General features: G+C 39.8%; 2 protein-coding genes across 5 annotated transcripts; one reads left to right on the top strand and one right to left on the bottom strand.

The window, feature by feature from the left end:
• Positions 1 to 1,845: 1,845 nt before the first annotated feature.
• On the top strand, positions 1,846 to 14,925 carry Art4 (arginine methyltransferase 4). Of its 4 annotated transcripts, none has more exons than XM_070656200.1 (8): positions 1,846 to 2,054; positions 2,784 to 2,924; positions 3,026 to 3,520; positions 3,622 to 3,888; positions 3,962 to 4,184; positions 4,264 to 4,550; positions 5,985 to 6,121; positions 14,767 to 14,925. In XM_070656200.1, the coding sequence occupies exons 1-8, from the start codon at positions 1,922 to 1,924 to the stop codon at positions 14,845 to 14,847; spliced, it is 1,764 nt and encodes a 587-aa protein (XP_070512301.1). In that variant the 5' UTR covers positions 1,846 to 1,921; the 3' UTR covers positions 14,848 to 14,925. The 4 variants fall into 4 exon arrangements, with proteins under 4 accessions (XP_070512301.1, XP_070512300.1, XP_070512299.1 ...); XM_070656199.1 differs by lacking the exon at positions 14,767 to 14,925 and adding an exon at positions 6,390 to 11,203; XM_070656198.1 differs by lacking the exon at positions 14,767 to 14,925 and adding an exon at positions 6,372 to 11,203.
• Positions 11,812 to 16,361, bottom strand: LOC139102344 (P protein). Its single transcript, XM_070656197.1, has 17 exons — positions 16,106 to 16,361; positions 15,639 to 15,804; positions 15,504 to 15,578; positions 15,272 to 15,392; positions 15,142 to 15,214; positions 14,860 to 15,050; positions 14,451 to 14,560; positions 14,172 to 14,331; positions 14,027 to 14,098; positions 13,797 to 13,928; positions 13,488 to 13,742; positions 13,276 to 13,410; positions 13,012 to 13,206; positions 12,685 to 12,918; positions 12,316 to 12,574; positions 12,038 to 12,131; positions 11,812 to 11,962 (listed from the first exon to the last, which is right to left on the bottom strand). The coding sequence occupies exons 1-17, from the start codon at positions 16,191 to 16,193 to the stop codon at positions 11,872 to 11,874; spliced, it is 2,451 nt and encodes an 816-aa protein (XP_070512298.1). The 5' UTR covers positions 16,194 to 16,361; the 3' UTR covers positions 11,812 to 11,871.
• Between the last annotated feature and the right edge of the window lie 10 nt (positions 16,362 to 16,371).

The raw sequence follows: 16,371 nt of genomic DNA, 5'->3' as shown, positions 1-16,371 counted from the left end.
TCGCCGACCAATCGGACCCGCGGTCCATTAATCGTCCCGCCGAAGAGGCGCTATTTCGGAAATGTAATAGTCGAACTCCGGACACGTATACCTACATTCGTTTTCTCTTATTGGTTTTCCGATAGGCACATATGACCCCCTAAATACAATTGAATGTATTTCGCACGTAAATCAATACGTTAGTATTGCACCGCCGGTCATCGGAGACCGCTGCCAACAAAGCACCTCGCCTTGGACGTAATTCAAGCACCCACGGTGAAATCCTAAAATTCGTAACAGCTCCGCGTATTTCGATACAAGGGTCTATTTTAAATATTCCGCGTGCTTACATATCCCCGCGGCGTTCAATGCATTTATGTGCACCGTATCGCGCGCGTGTTATTAAACCCGGTCATATTTTCCTTTAATATCAGTTCCCCCGATAACATCGGGGGCTTATTTAAAGCGCAATTATTATATTTCCAGAAAGAGCGTTTTTGCCGCAAGAGAAAAACAGTATCCGTCGAACGATATCTTTTATACGCGAGAGGATACTAATTCCGCGCGAAAGCTCTCTCCCACACGTGCTTCCCCGCCGGAACAGAATTTATATACATTAAAATAATTAATATTAAAAGTAATAATTACGCATCGAAATTATGTATCGGTGGGAAGGTCGCGTTAAATAATTTTTCGCACGCTCTACGGGGATTTTATTTTTATACGTGCGTGCGTCACATTTTGACTCTCTTCAGATGCCTTCTGCGTTACGCGCCACGCATGATTATAAATAGAATCTTATCCTAAGTTTCTGGCGCGAATTTATATATCGGCGAGCGCGACTCGGGGCACATTCGGAGAGATGAGAATTTCGGTCCTTTGTGGCGGAGGCTGAGCTACTTTCGGCGTTATCGACGAGCCGATGAGGCGTGCTCCGAGGTTTGGACGTCTCCGCTTTAAAACAAAGATCCGTCGAATTCGATCGAGCGGGCTGGGAAAGTCGCTTTGATCGGTCGAGCGTGCACGAGCCCCGGCGATTTTCGACGCTTATCAGCGGCACGCATGTAGTACGCGAGGCGGATGCGACGATAGTGCAGAGGCTCGTCCAATTCGAACGCTATCACCGCGTGCGAGATAATCGTCGCATTAAATACATACATGTATATATGGTTTCTTTTTTTTTTTTTTTAAATCTCTCGCACGTCGTATCTGTATTCTTGCCGGTGCATTGCACCGATATCAATAGCCGGCGATTACCCCAAACGAGGATATCCACGCATACAGGGTGTCGCGCGCTTCAGAACTCGCGGAATAGAGATCGCGTAAGAGAAAATGATTAGTTCAACGCTGGAAACTTGAAGCGGAGATATATAAGAAATTATCGTTGAAATTCAAACACTCTAATGATGGAATATAATTCGTATTGCTTAGGCGATTCATATAGCAATTATTCCGAGACGAGTTCAAGCCTTGCTACGAACCTAGCCGCCTAGTGGCGGGAATCGTACCGTTTGGACGGCGGAAATGGTGGCGGGGTAGGCCGGCCAGTATCGGCGGTGGAATTTGCACGTCTTTGTATCGGGTGAGCCTAGGGTGGAGGCGCGACGGCGCCGTAAGTGAATTCTCCGGGAACGGGAGGGAATCGGCGCGATTTTGGCCGGGGGTTGGTCTCTCCTGTCGTGGTGCTGGCAAAGAGTACTTGCGGGAATAACAGCGGCTTCCGTTGTTTCTCACGCGAGAGAAGCAACGACGGCGTAACGCCGAGCGTTACGAGAGGGACCCCGCCGGCAGAAGTGTTGGAGGTTGGAGGTGGAGGGCAACGCAGTGGAGTAGGAGCCGTGCGAAAGGGAGGGGCGGGACGGGCAGGGGGGAAAAGAGAGAGAGAGAGAGAGAGAGAGAGGCGCAGCGTCGGGAAGCGCGCTGGCACGCGGTGTAGCGAAAAATGGCGAAGACGTTTCGCGCGGTGACGGTCTCGGCTCTATCAAACAATGGCCAGTCCACGCCGAAGTACAACAAACCGGTCGCCCTCAATATCAACTACGACCCGCAGGGCCTCAGCGTCGAGCTCGTTTCAGGTATGTATCCGCCGGCGAGGCCCATTTCGAACCCCAGCCTCGGGCCGCCCTCGACGGCACGACGCGACCGACGGCGACGCGGCTGATCGATCACGCGACCGATCGCCACCCGGGCAACCTAACCACACTTCCCAGGCCGCGTCGCGCCGATAACTCTGCTTCCCCCCCAATCCCCTCCCCGCCTTCCTGGAAGCCCGGAGGCCCGAGCATCTCTCCGAGCCGATCGCCGGTCGATATCGCCACATAATGAACGTAATCCTCTACTGATTTGCGTCCTTCTTCGGCTCCCTCCTTCCTCCAATTCGTGTCCCTCTTCTTTGTGTTGTGTTCTCTCTTTTTTTTTTTTTCTTTCTTTTTTCCTTTCTGCACTGTAGCATGCTTCTCAGTTATTGTTGGAGAGCTAATTTTCTTCTCGTCATTTACTGCACTTGATAGCGATAATAAGTCGCTATGATAGCTCTGGTTGAACCGTATTGCTTGTATAGATCCCATTGTTATGTTAATTAAATGATCACCTTTTTATCTTTAGAGATTAACGGTTCAAAGTTGTTCCATGGATAGTTATTGATCTGAAAGCAGTCGCGTTTTGATATCAGAAAAGCATTTACTGTCTTGATCTTTGGTCATTTTTATGTTTCACACATTCTCTTCTATTTCTTTCTTTCTCTATTTAATGTATATAAGACTGTGCCATGAGAATAACAGATATTTTCAACGTTACCATTTTAGGAGATGTTAGCAGCAGAGAGAAAACGACTCTGTTAGAATTTCCAGTGACTCCCAGTACCGAATGTTCTCGTGTATCATCTCGAAGTTATGTTTTTACACTCGATACAGATAGCTTACTCATTACATTTGCTAATGAAGCAGGTGAGCCGGCAATTGCGCCGCCTAAATTTTAATGAACCTACACGAGTTTCCACGGAGATACTTAAGCGACAGGATTCTAACCACGTTTGCTTTCTTCACAGATTTTCGCAATTTTCACTCGCACATAGTAAAACTCAAAATGGGAAAGGGCGTGTCGGCATTTAACGAAAGAACAGAAGAGTCCTCGGCGATGCAGTATTTCCAATTCTACGGTTATCTCTCTCAGCAGCAAAACATGATGCAGGATTATATTAGGACCAGCACATACCAGCGGGCGATCCTTGGGAATCTGTCTGATTTCAAGGACAAAGTTGTGTTAGACGTAGGCGCTGGGTCTGGTATACTCTCATTTTTCGCTATACAAGCCGGCGCGAAGAAAGTCTACGCCGTAGAGGCGAGCAATATGGCAAATCATGCCGAGCTTTTAGTCGCAGCTAATAATTTATCTGATAAAATAATAGTCATAGCCGGAAAGATAGAAGAGATCGATTTGCCCGAACACGTAGATTGTATAGTGAGTGAGCCTATGGGATACATGTTGTACAATGAACGAATGCTCGAGACCTATCTGCATGCGAAAAAGTGGTTGCGTCCAGGTAAATGTTTTTGAAAAAAATAATTTTGTTACTTATGAACTACTCTTTGTCTGGGTGTTCTTTTTTCTCCGTTAATTTAATCAAATCGTTTTTACATACAGGCGGAAGAATGTTTCCCTCCAGAGGTGATCTGCACATTGCCCCCTTCTCCGATGAAAATCTTTACATGGAACAGTTCAACAAGGCCAATTTTTGGTATCAGACATGTTTCCATGGAGTAGATCTCTCCGCCATGAGAAATAACGCCATTAAAGAATATTTTAGACAACCGATTGTCGATACTTTTGATATTAGAATATGTATGGCGAAATCTGTAAGGCACATAGTAGACTTCCAAACAGCTGATGAGACTGATTTACATAAAATAGGTATTATAGAATTTTATATTATTACGCGAAACGAGATATGCGATAGCCTCACTAACATCTTTGTGTCTTTTAGAAATAAATGTCGATTTTCATATACTGGAGAGTGGTACATGCCATGGTTTAGCTTTCTGGTTCGATGTAGCGTTTATCGGATCAACGCAACAAGTTTGGTTAAGTACTGCTCCTACAGAGCCTCTCACACACTGGTATCAAGTACGCTGTCTCTTAGAAAATCCATTGTTTTGTAAAAGCGGGCAACTACTTTCCGGGAAAGTCATTCTTATAGCAAATAAAAGGTGAGGGGAATACGCATCTGTCTCTGATTCGAGCTTGGTCTTGAATTGTCACATTATATTACGAATATATTTATTTCAGACAATCTTACGATGTAACAATAGAGTTGAAACTCGAAGGAACGAATTTAGAGAGCAGTAATAACACTTTAGACTTGAAAAATCCTTACTTCCGATACACGGGCGCAGCGGCACAGCCGCCTCCTGGGTTAAACAATACTTCGCCTAGCGAATCCTATTGGACGACTTTGGATGCTCAGGGTGCCCGACAGGCGGTGAATATGGTCAACGGAATGTCGGTTAACGGTCTGGGTGAAGTCTCGATGGATACAAGCGCAACAGTAAATCCAAATAATTTGCTGGCAATAGGTAAGGTTTGGTTTGACTCTTCAGTGTATCATTACATGTATTAATTGGTGCCATGTGGTATACTTAACATTTGTAATCCATATTCTTGCCACATGCATCATGTCCCAGTGGTTTTAATTCTTCGACATTCAATTTTTATGCAAAACGTATTTATGAAATTCTGCATTACGAAGCGTACGAGAGATACCCACGTGGTTGTTGAACGATCTCGGCCCATTCCTTCTATGTATTCGATATATACGATATTTAAAAGAAAACACTTAATATATAAAACAGTTCTTTCAGTGATAATAAATGATTGTCTTTGTAATCTGAGACATCCTAAATTCCAGTATTGCTCAAAATAAGTATATTTCCTTTTTAAGTCGAGTATATTATCGTTTTTTTGATAATATATTATTTATGACAATGCATTTTATATAATGTACAAGGATCTATGGGTTTTTCTCTTTTTTTTTTTTTAATTCTTTTTACCGATTGTTTAATTAAAATCTGTATTAACTGTTCCTTCCACGTAATAACATACAATTAAAAGAACGAATTAGCATGATCAACATTTTGAACACCTTTTATTTGTGTAGAATTGTACAAGTACGATTTGAAATAATTCTTTATGTAGAAAAATCGTGTACGTATTGAAATAATGAAGTAATTTTTGTGGATAATTATTGCCATTGGACTTACTGATAAATAATTAATGACTAAAAACATTGAATATAAATTACTATTGGTCATTCGGTACTGATATTGTTATAATTACAGATTAATTGTTTATTACATAAATGTCAATTTAACAATTTATTACCGGACCTTTTAATTGTACTGGTACTTACGGAATGGATATACATTTTATTGTTCTGCATCATGGAAGACATTTGTATAAAGAAGAAAAAAGTTCCTTGTAATTGTTCTAATTTATACATATTTTGTAGAATTTATAATTCATGTAAATAAACTTGTTTTTAGTAGTACAGATTTATAAATATTTAACTATACTCTCTGATATCCCTCTGATATTTAAAAAATTTCGTATTTTTTTCCTCCCGACATTTAGATGTAAGTTAAAATTATTTTATTATTTACCATGGCATACCTATAGACGAAATACTCAATCAGGAATTTTCTTTTTTGTTTAAATATTGTCGGCTGATGCGATGAACATAATAATGTAGTTTACATCATATAGATCTCTTTATAAAATAATTTTTAATTATTTTTTTCTTTGCAATCTCTTTAATCTAAAGTTTTGTGTAATGTCTAATTGCTTACAAATGACTATTGTATTATTTTCACGTCAAATCCAGCTTGGTAAAAAATTCAGTATAGATTCGATATGTTAGTGTATTATTTTAAGCTGTGTTCTATATGTTTTTAAATTGCTTTACTTGTTGTATTCGTACATATAAACAAAATGTACGGATTTTTATGTGACAGGTGGACAGCCAAACATTCATCCGGGTTCCATCTCGAGTACAGGACGAGGTCGTGTGGGTGGTACGGCAACGAGTACACAAGCGGCGCAATTAATAGGCGGTGGAATAACTCCAAACATGTTTACATCACCTGCTACTGTAAGTACACATTCAAAATTCGCATTTTCACATTGAGCTATCGAAGCAACGAGAAAATGTGCTCTATTTTAAATTAATACTCTAAACAGATATCATACAAGCATGAAAATAATTGTTCCTCTGAAAGTTCATACAACGTGCGCGCGTGTGTGTACATATATCTATTTAATTTACTATGCATTTTAATAAAATTTACGTGAGAGACGGAAACTAAAGCAATACGTCTGCTTGCGTGACTTTCGCGCTACAGCTTGGTGTTACTTTCCAGCAATCGCTGGTCCTCGGCAACACTTCTCATTATCCAGTGAATCCCAGCCTGATGATCGGTGACTACGTGACTCCTGGGAACGGCATATCGCCGCAGGCATATCGGCAATGATCTATGGCGAAATCGTTTCTCGCCGAGTATTACCGCAAAGTAAAACAATTACAGAACGATCGTAATAGTAATAGCAGTAACGGAGACATCGGCAACAACAGTAAGCAAGGCCGCAAATTGGTATTTAGCTCCCCCATCAGTAAGCTTCGACTTTCGTCCGCCGTACGAATTTTAAGTACCGTCGACCTGACCAGCTTCAATTCAGGCTTCAGCCGCAGCAACGTCGTTCGTTCAAGCAAAAGCATAGCAAATCCTGGGTTTACGTTCGATTGGAATTCCGTTAGGAATAAGTCTCAGTGGGAGACACGTTGGAAAAGACTGCGAGCCGTCCTCTCGTAGTTGATCATTAGCTCTCATACAAATCGAATTTCGTTTGACCGTCACGCAGCAAAAAAAAAAAAAACTAAGGGAAAAGGAAAAGATCTTCCAGATCGACGTGCATGCTTGCCAAATATATCCACGTGAAAATATAATATTTTTAATGACAATATACAGTCTCGTCGCTATAGCATAGGCATCACTATTTTACGAAGTTCTTGACATAAATCCGTGAAACGATGACTTAATAATGAGGGAGGTAATCGGGAATGGCCGCGCGCCGCGGTCCTGTTTGCTTTAATTCGAATCGAGATGATTTAGAATCAATTCTAAGTAGCCGAGGACGAGGCATATTTTACTAAGCTGCGTCGTTGGCTTGGTTGGGTTTCGATATCAAGCGACTTTTACACGAGTTTTTAGAATAGGACAAAAAAGAAATACAGCGACGTTTCGAACATTTTGAGAAGTGCAAAGAGCAATAATACATTAAGGGGCATATGTTGTAAAGCACTCTGTGGCATTACCTGTTATTCAGATGTCTCTCTTGCGCTTGTTTTAATCAACGTGACTTTGTTTCATTAGCGTGACGCATTACGCGGGAAAGTACAACTTTTTTATGAGTATTAGCTACTGTCGCATACGTTTTAGTCTCCCCTCTCTCTTCCCCCCACCCTGTAAATCCGCATCGAAGACGTTTTAATTGTTTGATGGATGTTTGATGGGTGTAAGGCAATTATTCGTCAGTCGATTACGTTTCGTAGGTAAATTGTATATATATATATCCCGATGTATAATGCAAAACACGTAGGTCGAGGGATACTTCATCTTGAAAAGAAAGAAACGGCGGCTATTTATTAAAAATAATTTCAAATTATATACGTGACAGGTTTACATTGCCATAGTATGTAAATGTAATTGCAGGTTTAATACAAATGCACTACACACACCGGACAAGGATTGCTCGAATGGAATCTTATAGTTTTATATAGGATGATCTGTAATTCGTAAAGTACAACTTTACGTTACACTTAATTTTATTTTATTTTATTTTATTATTTTTTTTTATATTATATTGTATAATCGCGAGAAATGTCTGTTTTGAAAGATTCTTGCGAGATATCTCTGTGAAAGACCCAATGACGCGTGTAATACGTTAAGTTTCAAGCTATTAATCTATAAATTAAAATAAATCTGTATTATATATTTTTTCACATATACATAGGCATAGAATTGAAAATTATTTTTGCGTTAAACTTTGCGTCACGTTTGCATGTATTTTGTATATTACGATATTAGTAGAATAACAGTGATAAAATGAGAAATCTTTGAAAATGGACGTTTTTTGCATTGATGATCTGTACACTTAATAAGTGATACTTGGAAACACGCATATTCCCTGTATTTCTAATTATATTATGAAGTAAAACGAAAATATACAGCCATAACGACTTCTCATCATCTTTAACCCTTTCCACTCGATGAAAGCGATAATGAAATTGCCACTGCACGGTCATTATCTAACATCCATCATGTTTCTCGTATGCAACTTAACTCATAAAAAAATGTAATTGTGTTAACGTTCATTTAAATTGTACTTGTAATAAAATTTTTCTTATCTTTACTGTAACCATTCTTTAGTAATGCATATTTGAGTGTAAAGGGTTAAATTATGATAACGTTGAATGTGCAGTCTCTTTGCAAGCAAAGCAAATACGTGTTCTGTTCGAAATTTGATTATTCCTCGTTTAATTAGGAATTTCTTTTAGCTTAATAAATAAATATGAAAATAAGAAGGATCATTAATTGCTAATGTATAGAAACTGTACATACATATAGATACATGTATATGTTCTCGAATAATTTTTACGTATTGTTTAAAAGCATTCAGTTGATTCGGAAATAGTACAGCTGAATGTCTTTTAGATTTGAAGATACAATTTCGTGGACTATTTTAAGAGACATATAATAACGGAGTTTTTTTTTTTTTTTCGAAATGTATACTTATATTCAACGAAGTGAAATATTTTCTCTTACATATCATAGTTACTAACTGATAATGAATGTAATATTAATTATCTTAATTTATTAGAGGCCGAAGTGATGAAAAATTGTAAATAATATTACGATAAATATAGTGATATTGTCATTTGTTAGGTGAAAAGATTACGATTCCGAACGTGTTCGTTCTGAGGAAAAAGAATTTTATAATAAGGACAAACATTTTGCAATAAGTTGACAAGAAGTTGTGATTTATTTCGACGGTAGACGCCTCGGTAAAACGAAGGTCTTAACGTACCGTGCACTTTGGGTATCTTCAAATCAAAGAGAAATCATTCGAACGTTCTATTTCCGATGAATTATATCATGTACAACTATTCTAAGATCTCGTGAAGATTCTTTTAAGTTTCGTTAGGTCTTAAGGGAGTTAACGTATACTACTTTTCTGCACATACTTGCCATCTGAACGCACCTCCTAGTTACCTCATTGCCGGCAAATAAATGTTGCTAGATAATTTGTACTTACTTTTTACAGAATCTTTTGTATCCCGTGTGCACGCACACTTGCGAAGGGTGTAAATATGCGCGTCGCTATTTCTCGATGAAGTATTTCTGGAGAGCAGAAGTATCATACGCTTGTTAATACGCGCCTCGGCACATATACAAACCAATCTCGTGACAGGCATTCCACAAGTGCTACTAATACTGCATGGTTTGTTGTAATAATTAATGTAAGGACTCGCTTCTTCCAATCGTTTCTTTGGGGCGGTAACACCGTCAGCAATATCTAGAATGTAACGTCCAGGCATTGGAAAAATTTACAGATTAAACCGCAATAAGGACGACGAGATAACGTTTAATTACCGATTACATTGTTAGGTGTTGCTTTCGGCGCTATCTTACATTGCTGTGGATGTGTGCGTTATTTTTTTTTTTTTCTTTTTGTACCGTTAGAATATCGAATATATAAGACTGCTACACCGCTCGGAAAAACATATACGCGGATATTACATATCTCATCCCAGTTGTAGCTTTTGCGATTTTTTGTCGTATTGTTTTTTAATAAATTTTTCTTGTTCCTTTTTTTTTTCTTGCATAATTAATGTACATAAGTGTTCCGTTGAACAAGCCCCGGCTTCACTGAATTAATCATTTTGAAATCCAATCTCAGACTTGATTCCTAAACTGGGGTAACACTTCGTTAGCTAGCTTTCGCCCGTGTATGTTTTCCGGCGGTTTATCCGAGTATTAAGTAGTCCAGCAGTGTTATATAGGAATCTGTGCGTTTCAACGACTGAAAACTATATAAGATATCTCAGGTAGTTACGCGAGCTCGAAGAATGCCTTTACTGCGTTAAATGTCTGGATTTTGTTCGGTTTAAGTTCTCTCGTCGCATAGCAGAGTGGATGCTGACTTTCGTTCGCGGCTCGTATCTCGGTAAAGCGTAGGCATGACTTGACGAAAACATTGTGTAACCGCATAAAATCAGTCTCATACAAAATATAATATATAGTGTAACTGTGTAGTAAAATTGATCAGTCGTGTTTATGATAATTAAGTTTATCTCGAACTGACGATTTCCTTAGTTGTACCTGTGGGACTACTCGTTCGCATGACAATTTTTTTCGAGGGACGCTTCGGCAGCGTCATTCTGCAATTTTGGCAGACGGCATTTAGAACACGCTCGGAAATTCGTTTGCTATTCTACAATTCGAAGCGATTAATTTATAGATTTTATTTTGCAGATTGCCGAAGCCTCGAAATCCGAAGCATACGAATTAAATAACAGTATGCCTGCTTTCGCCGTGTGAGAATAAAATTTTACGCAAATGGAAGAGAAACAATTTGACGCACCTGAAATTGTAGTACCTACAGATAACGTTACAGTAAAGCGGAGACATCGTTTTACGACATGACATTACTAGTGCGTTATTACGTTCATTGTAAATTATTTTTTTTTTTTTCTTCTTTTTTCAGCAAGCGCGACCTTTTTTTATCGTTTGTAAGGACATTTCGTTTTGTACATTATGCATGCGACTTTTTAGCATTTGCTGAACGCAAACGAGTTTGGCGAATTTTTATTTCGTAATATTTCACGCTTATATTTTCATAAGTTTTAATAAATCTTGTGTTAACGATGGATCACGTAATAATTTATTATTTGTAAGAACATTGTTTTTATAGGGACTAGGTTTTGTGACATTCAAATGCGACTGTATTACGCTGAATTAGGCGTGTATCATTAGGAGGATACAGAGATAAGTTTTGCGATAAGTTATTTGATTTTGTCGAAATCCGCCAGGCAGCAATCTTTGGAATTGGAGTCTTTTCTCTTCTCCCAGAGAGCCTCATTTTTAATAAAAACGTTTCAACGAATCGTCTAGCATGTATGTGTACTTAATGTGACCATTGAACCTTTTCGGTATTACGCTTATCCAGTTCTTTTAAATTAATATTGTTTTAGGTTTATTACAAAGAAGCTACGAATCTCGAGAAAGTTATATTTAGATTCAGTTATGATACGTACCTATCATATTTTACATTATTATAATACAATTAATTTCGTATACAGCCGAACTTTTCTGCTCTGAAACAGTTTCTCTGTGAATTGGGACTCTAGTGCATTTTTTCGTTGCATATTCGTCGCATGAACGTGTGACGACACGCAGTTTTTTACAGAAAACAAAGCGAATGAAAGACAAAACGTGGCGTAATATTTTTATTTTACACGTGTGTCATTAAAATAAGAACGTGCTTTAGGGAAAAGTGCAGAGAAGTTCGGTTGCATTACAAAGAGTTTTACATACATTTTTTTTTCTTTTAATTTTATAGAATTATATGTAAAAATACTAGAAGTATAAAATTAATTTATCCATACCGACTTACGTTCTCCCATTACATTATATTTTACAGATTATACGTTCGACAGTGTTGAATAATGGATATTCCGCTTTTAAAAAACTTGTAGAACAGGAATATTTACGGGTACAAGTATTTTCTTTTTTCTTTTTTTTTTTTTAATCTATTAAACAGATCCTCGCATGTCTTCGTTAATTATTTTCCATTCCAGCCGAAGACAACGTGAGCGATTATTAAATATACCATCACTGTTATGGTACTCGTTAGCATGATAGGAAATCCTACCCTGCAACACGTCGAAATAATTATATGGCATTAATTATGATTCAATAACAGACAATGATAAGATCTTCTGACTTACCTGAAAAATTGCATGAAACTAAATCTATAGCCGTGCTGCTCCGCGAGACCCATGCATACTACGTTGGCAGTGGCTCCAATCAAAGTTCCGTTTCCTTAAAACATAACTGTTCAATTAAACGACACTGCTATCCAGCCATGTTACTACTGGAAGAACTGACGCCAATTTATGGAAACGCCAGTTTTTGAGGCATGGCTTCGATCGTCGTTAATCCGACAGATTAATTCAGCTCTTGGTTGAAATCTGATTTTAAAACCAGAAATAAAAAGAATGCTTACCTCCCATGCAAGCGCCAAACGTTAGTGCCCATACCAAAGGCTGCATGGGCAGACCCAGCTCGCGATTTTGGGCGAGGTTCGTCGCGATTCTCACCATCATAGTGGCGAGCGGTACGTTGTCGACTAAGCAGCTGGCGAAAGCCGACACCCAGAGCAACAGCAATATAGCGACCGCTAATCGGGACTCTTCGTTAACCGACAGAATAAAGTCTTCGGTTTTGTTGCCAATCCACACAATGAGACCCAGACGTGAGAGAGCCTACAGAATTTTTTTAAGCACTGTTAAATGTATTTCTTTCAATCCACGAAGACTTAATCTCGAGGAATTAAAACTGATAAATAATATTGCGCGCAGCTTTATAGATCTACCTCCATGAGAATGAACAAAGACGCGAAAAATAACAAGGTGCTCCATTCGACGCGCGCCATGAGACCGTCGAAGTCCTCGCCGTCGGCCAGTATCAGAAGCAGCAATACTCCGAGCAGAGCGATCCAGCCTAAGGACAGATTTAAATGAGGCAAACTATGCAGGAAAAAGAGCGTGATCACGAAGGCCAGCACGCATCCCGATTTTGCCAGCAACCACTTGTCCCTAATAGGATACTAAAAAAAAAAAATATAAAAAACGCTTATTAAAAACGTGCAATAATTGAGACACAATGATGACTTGGAAAAACGAAGGATCTTCCGAATTACCCTTTCCTGCAATTCCTCCAAAGTGGTCTTATACTTTTCTAACGCCGCGCTTCCTGTAATTAATTTCTTCTTCAGCTGCGACAGCAAACGTTGCACCTTCTTCAACAACGTTTCCCTCACAAGATTTTCATCTTTACTGTAATTCGACAGACTTGCCGCCGCTCGTTGCCAAATAGCGATCGTGTGCCTTAATTCCTGCGGATAGACAAGCGTGGACGAAATTGCAATTTGTAAATTGTATAATTACTGCAGCTTATGGTATACCTGTACGTCTTGCGGCTCGTCGAATCGGAGAACCGTGACGTCTCGAAAAATATAACGAATTTGCGCAGTGATGACAGCCAGCACTATTATCACACCGATACTCATATGCAGCGAGAACGTACCGAAGTTGACCTCCTACAATGCAACAATTGTAAATCATCAATTAAAATTATGTTTCAGTTCTAAGCGTAGGAAAGTTTAATGCGACTCACGGCGTTCTTAACATCTCGATTGGAGGCGATAATGACGTTCGGCGGATCGCCGATTGGCGTCATCGCACCGCCTATGTTAGAATAAACCACCATGGCGGTCAAGATCGGTACCGGGTTTAGCTCCATCACCTCGCACAGTCTAATGGTTACCGGAGTCATTAGCAGAACGGTCGTTACGTTATCCAGTAACGACGACAAAAACGCGGTGAAGAAGCAAAGGGCCATTATCAACGGCCACAATCTCCCGGCGCTTATCTACAAATGAATGAAGAGTGAGAATTATTGCGATTAAACACGCTTTTTTCTCACCTTATAAGCGTAAACCGCCAGCCAGTCGAATATACCAGTCTCGGCAATAATGGCAACCAGCACCATCATAGAGAACAACAGGAGTAACGTGTCCATGTCTATCCAGGAAATCAGTTCGTCCATGCTCGGTCGCTGAAATGCAAAATGCCGATTCTTGAACGTGTTTTATTTTTTTTTTAATATTTTTTTTTTAATATTGCATCGTGCAAGTTACAAATGAAAAAGATTACCTTATTCAGTGCCGCCAATATCGCAATGGACATCGTGCATGCCAGGAGGGCAGCGAGAGTTCTGTGCACGACCTGATTTAATAACGAGATATTTAGAGATCCAGACGGAAGTAAACGCATTTTAATTCGCACATATGATTTTCACCTCGAAAATAATCAGGATATACAGGCCGATTAAGATACAGGCTGCGTACGGTAAGCCGGTGTCTGTATTTATCGGCGATAAATCGTAAACCATCGAGAACGAAAGGCTGGATTCCGAATTCGTCCACAGCTTGATGAACATTATGCCGTTCGATAAAGTCCTGCAAGCAAAAATGCACGTTAAGAGACTTGAAAATATTTCAGCTGGCGCTCATTGTCGGTAAAATTTCGTAGCGAATAATTTGCATAGTTAATTTTTATTACGTAAAATATAACGCACTTTTTGTCGACGTTTACGTGGAAAGTCTTCTGATGCCTTTGATCAGGGAAAATGTTTATCAGATTTTCGGGCAGCACCGGCAAGATCCATACTTCGCTTACGTTCTGCAGCTGCAATCGCAAATATAACACAGTGTAAATAGTTGCGGTTTAATTAACAAAATGTTAGCAAACATTTGCGATGATTTAAACATTAGACTAATACACGCGATATAATTCAAACTCCTGCGTTATTCTCATGAAATGTCTATAAGATATTTAAAATAAAAATAATTTTTTTTATTAACAGGATACTCTTTCTCCTTTCTCTGTTTCAGAACCGGCTGGCTTACGCCTCGTGCTCTTGCGACGCAAACGTGAGAATATGTGATATAATTTTACGGAATGCACGCGTTTAAAAACATAGACACCTTCGAGTTCTCCAGATCAGTAGGAGAGAGCCACGAGGTCGTTTTCTTGTCCAGAAGCTGCAGCCGCATCATTAAATAGTGCGTGGATACATTCGCAGGTAAATATTGCTTGTTTTTAGCCGACGGCAGCAACGGTCCCTCCATCGTTACGCTGACCAGCTTGCTCGAAACGTGTTCGTTGATTCGATAATCTACGTATCGTTAAGGAAGCGAAGGGTATTTTCGACCGGTGAAAATTATTGTCATAATTCGCAGATGAAAAATTCTCGGTTAGAAGGATACTTTTATTTTCTGCGCTGGACACCGACAGCTGATGTATCGTCTCGGTCCCTTCGCTTTTGTACATCAGTATTATCTGCAATGTAAGGCGATGTAAGATCTATTAACCGACGCCGGCACGATAGCTTCTTACCGTAAATAGTAACCAGCAGCAGGAGAGCGCGATTAGCTTTAAGTATCGGCAGAAGGGTCTCTGTTTCTCTTGCGTTTGCACATCGTGCCCGTCTTCGTCGGTGTTGTTTTGATTTTGCGTGCTGCAAAAATTATAATCGTTACGTGTACTCATTTGAAAGGAAATCTGCAGAATTGTATTAAAGCTTCTTTTCGGTCGTGGCAGAAAAAAAAAAGAACAGAGAGGCTCTCACCTGGTCGGTGCCACAGGCTGCGTTCCCAGAGACATGTTCACGACCAGGCAATCCTTCTTCGCACAGTCCAGAGATCTGGAAATGAAAAATATGTGGAAATTAATTTTTGTCGATTTCCAGGCTCACTTCGCTCACCTCGTTTCCGTTATCCGGTCGTACTCTCTCTGAAAGACCGCAAGACTTGGGTCCAGGCGGATCGCTTCGGGCAGCTGACTCCAGGCGCGGAGAAGCTCTTCAGGGATTTGCCCAAAGATTACGGAGCTCGAGATAGAGGAGCAGGGACTGATCGGGCTGCGGATAGCTTTGAGAGACATTCGTTATTAAATTATATATTTCAACTGCAGATTTTTGGACTACAGAAACGGTTCTCTCGGAAACTTAACGAGGCCTACCAGCTTGTTGATGCTCTTAATTACTTTTCAGTTTAATTTAATTAATACATTTAGATCTGGCAATTCTCTCGCAATATCTTCGCATGAAAAATAATATCTGTTCGCGGGAAGTACATGTTTCTAGATTTGTACGTAAAAGTAGGTGTGCAGAGGTGCTCGTGGTCCCGGCAATCGATGTAAAAATATCTCACGATTATCTCTTCAGTTTACCTGAATTGTTGCAACTCCGAGTCGCGCTGAGAAACATGTGTGGCGTTTGCAGGTCAGTTTCATCGTCACTCGTATCGTTTTGCGACATCGTGGGTGATTGGAATCCGCTCGCTGTTGCTGCTTACTGCACGCGGGCTTTTCGTCAAATCGAGGTGTTATCAATTCTCCGCATTTTATTGTCGTGCCGCGCGTTGTGTTACTAACATAACTCCAAAAACCATACTGTTGTAAGAAGGAATAGTCTTACCCGCGTACTTCTTCAGAGG

Source organism: Cardiocondyla obscurior, linkage group LG04, assembly GCF_019399895.1.
Source record: "Cardiocondyla obscurior isolate alpha-2009 linkage group LG04, Cobs3.1, whole genome shotgun sequence".
Taxonomy (NCBI): Eukaryota; Metazoa; Arthropoda; class Insecta; order Hymenoptera; family Formicidae; genus Cardiocondyla; species Cardiocondyla obscurior.
This window is presented reverse-complemented; position numbering and strand designations above follow the sequence as displayed.

Coding starts and splice junctions, on each gene's coding strand:
- Art4 (XM_070656198.1), top strand. CDS start 1,922: ATGGCGAAGACGTTTCGCGCGGTGACGGTCTCGGCTCTATCAAACAAT. Junction 2,055..2,783: donor CAGCGTCGAGCTCGTTTCAG/GTATGTATCCGC, acceptor TTACCATTTTAG/GAGATGTTAGCAGCAGAGAG. Junction 4,551..5,984: donor AAATAATTTGCTGGCAATAG/GTAAGGTTTGGT, acceptor TTTATGTGACAG/GTGGACAGCCAAACATTCAT.
- LOC139102344 (XM_070656197.1), bottom strand. CDS start 16,193: ATGTCGCAAAACGATACGAGTGACGATGAAACTGACCTGCAAACGCCA. Junction 15,579..15,638: donor GACCGGATAACGGAAACGAG/GTGAGCGAAGTG, acceptor TTTCATTTCCAG/ATCTCTGGACTGTGCGAAGA. Junction 15,393..15,503: donor CAGCCTGTGGCACCGACCAG/GTGAGAGCCTCT, acceptor TAATTTTTGCAG/CACGCAAAATCAAAACAACA.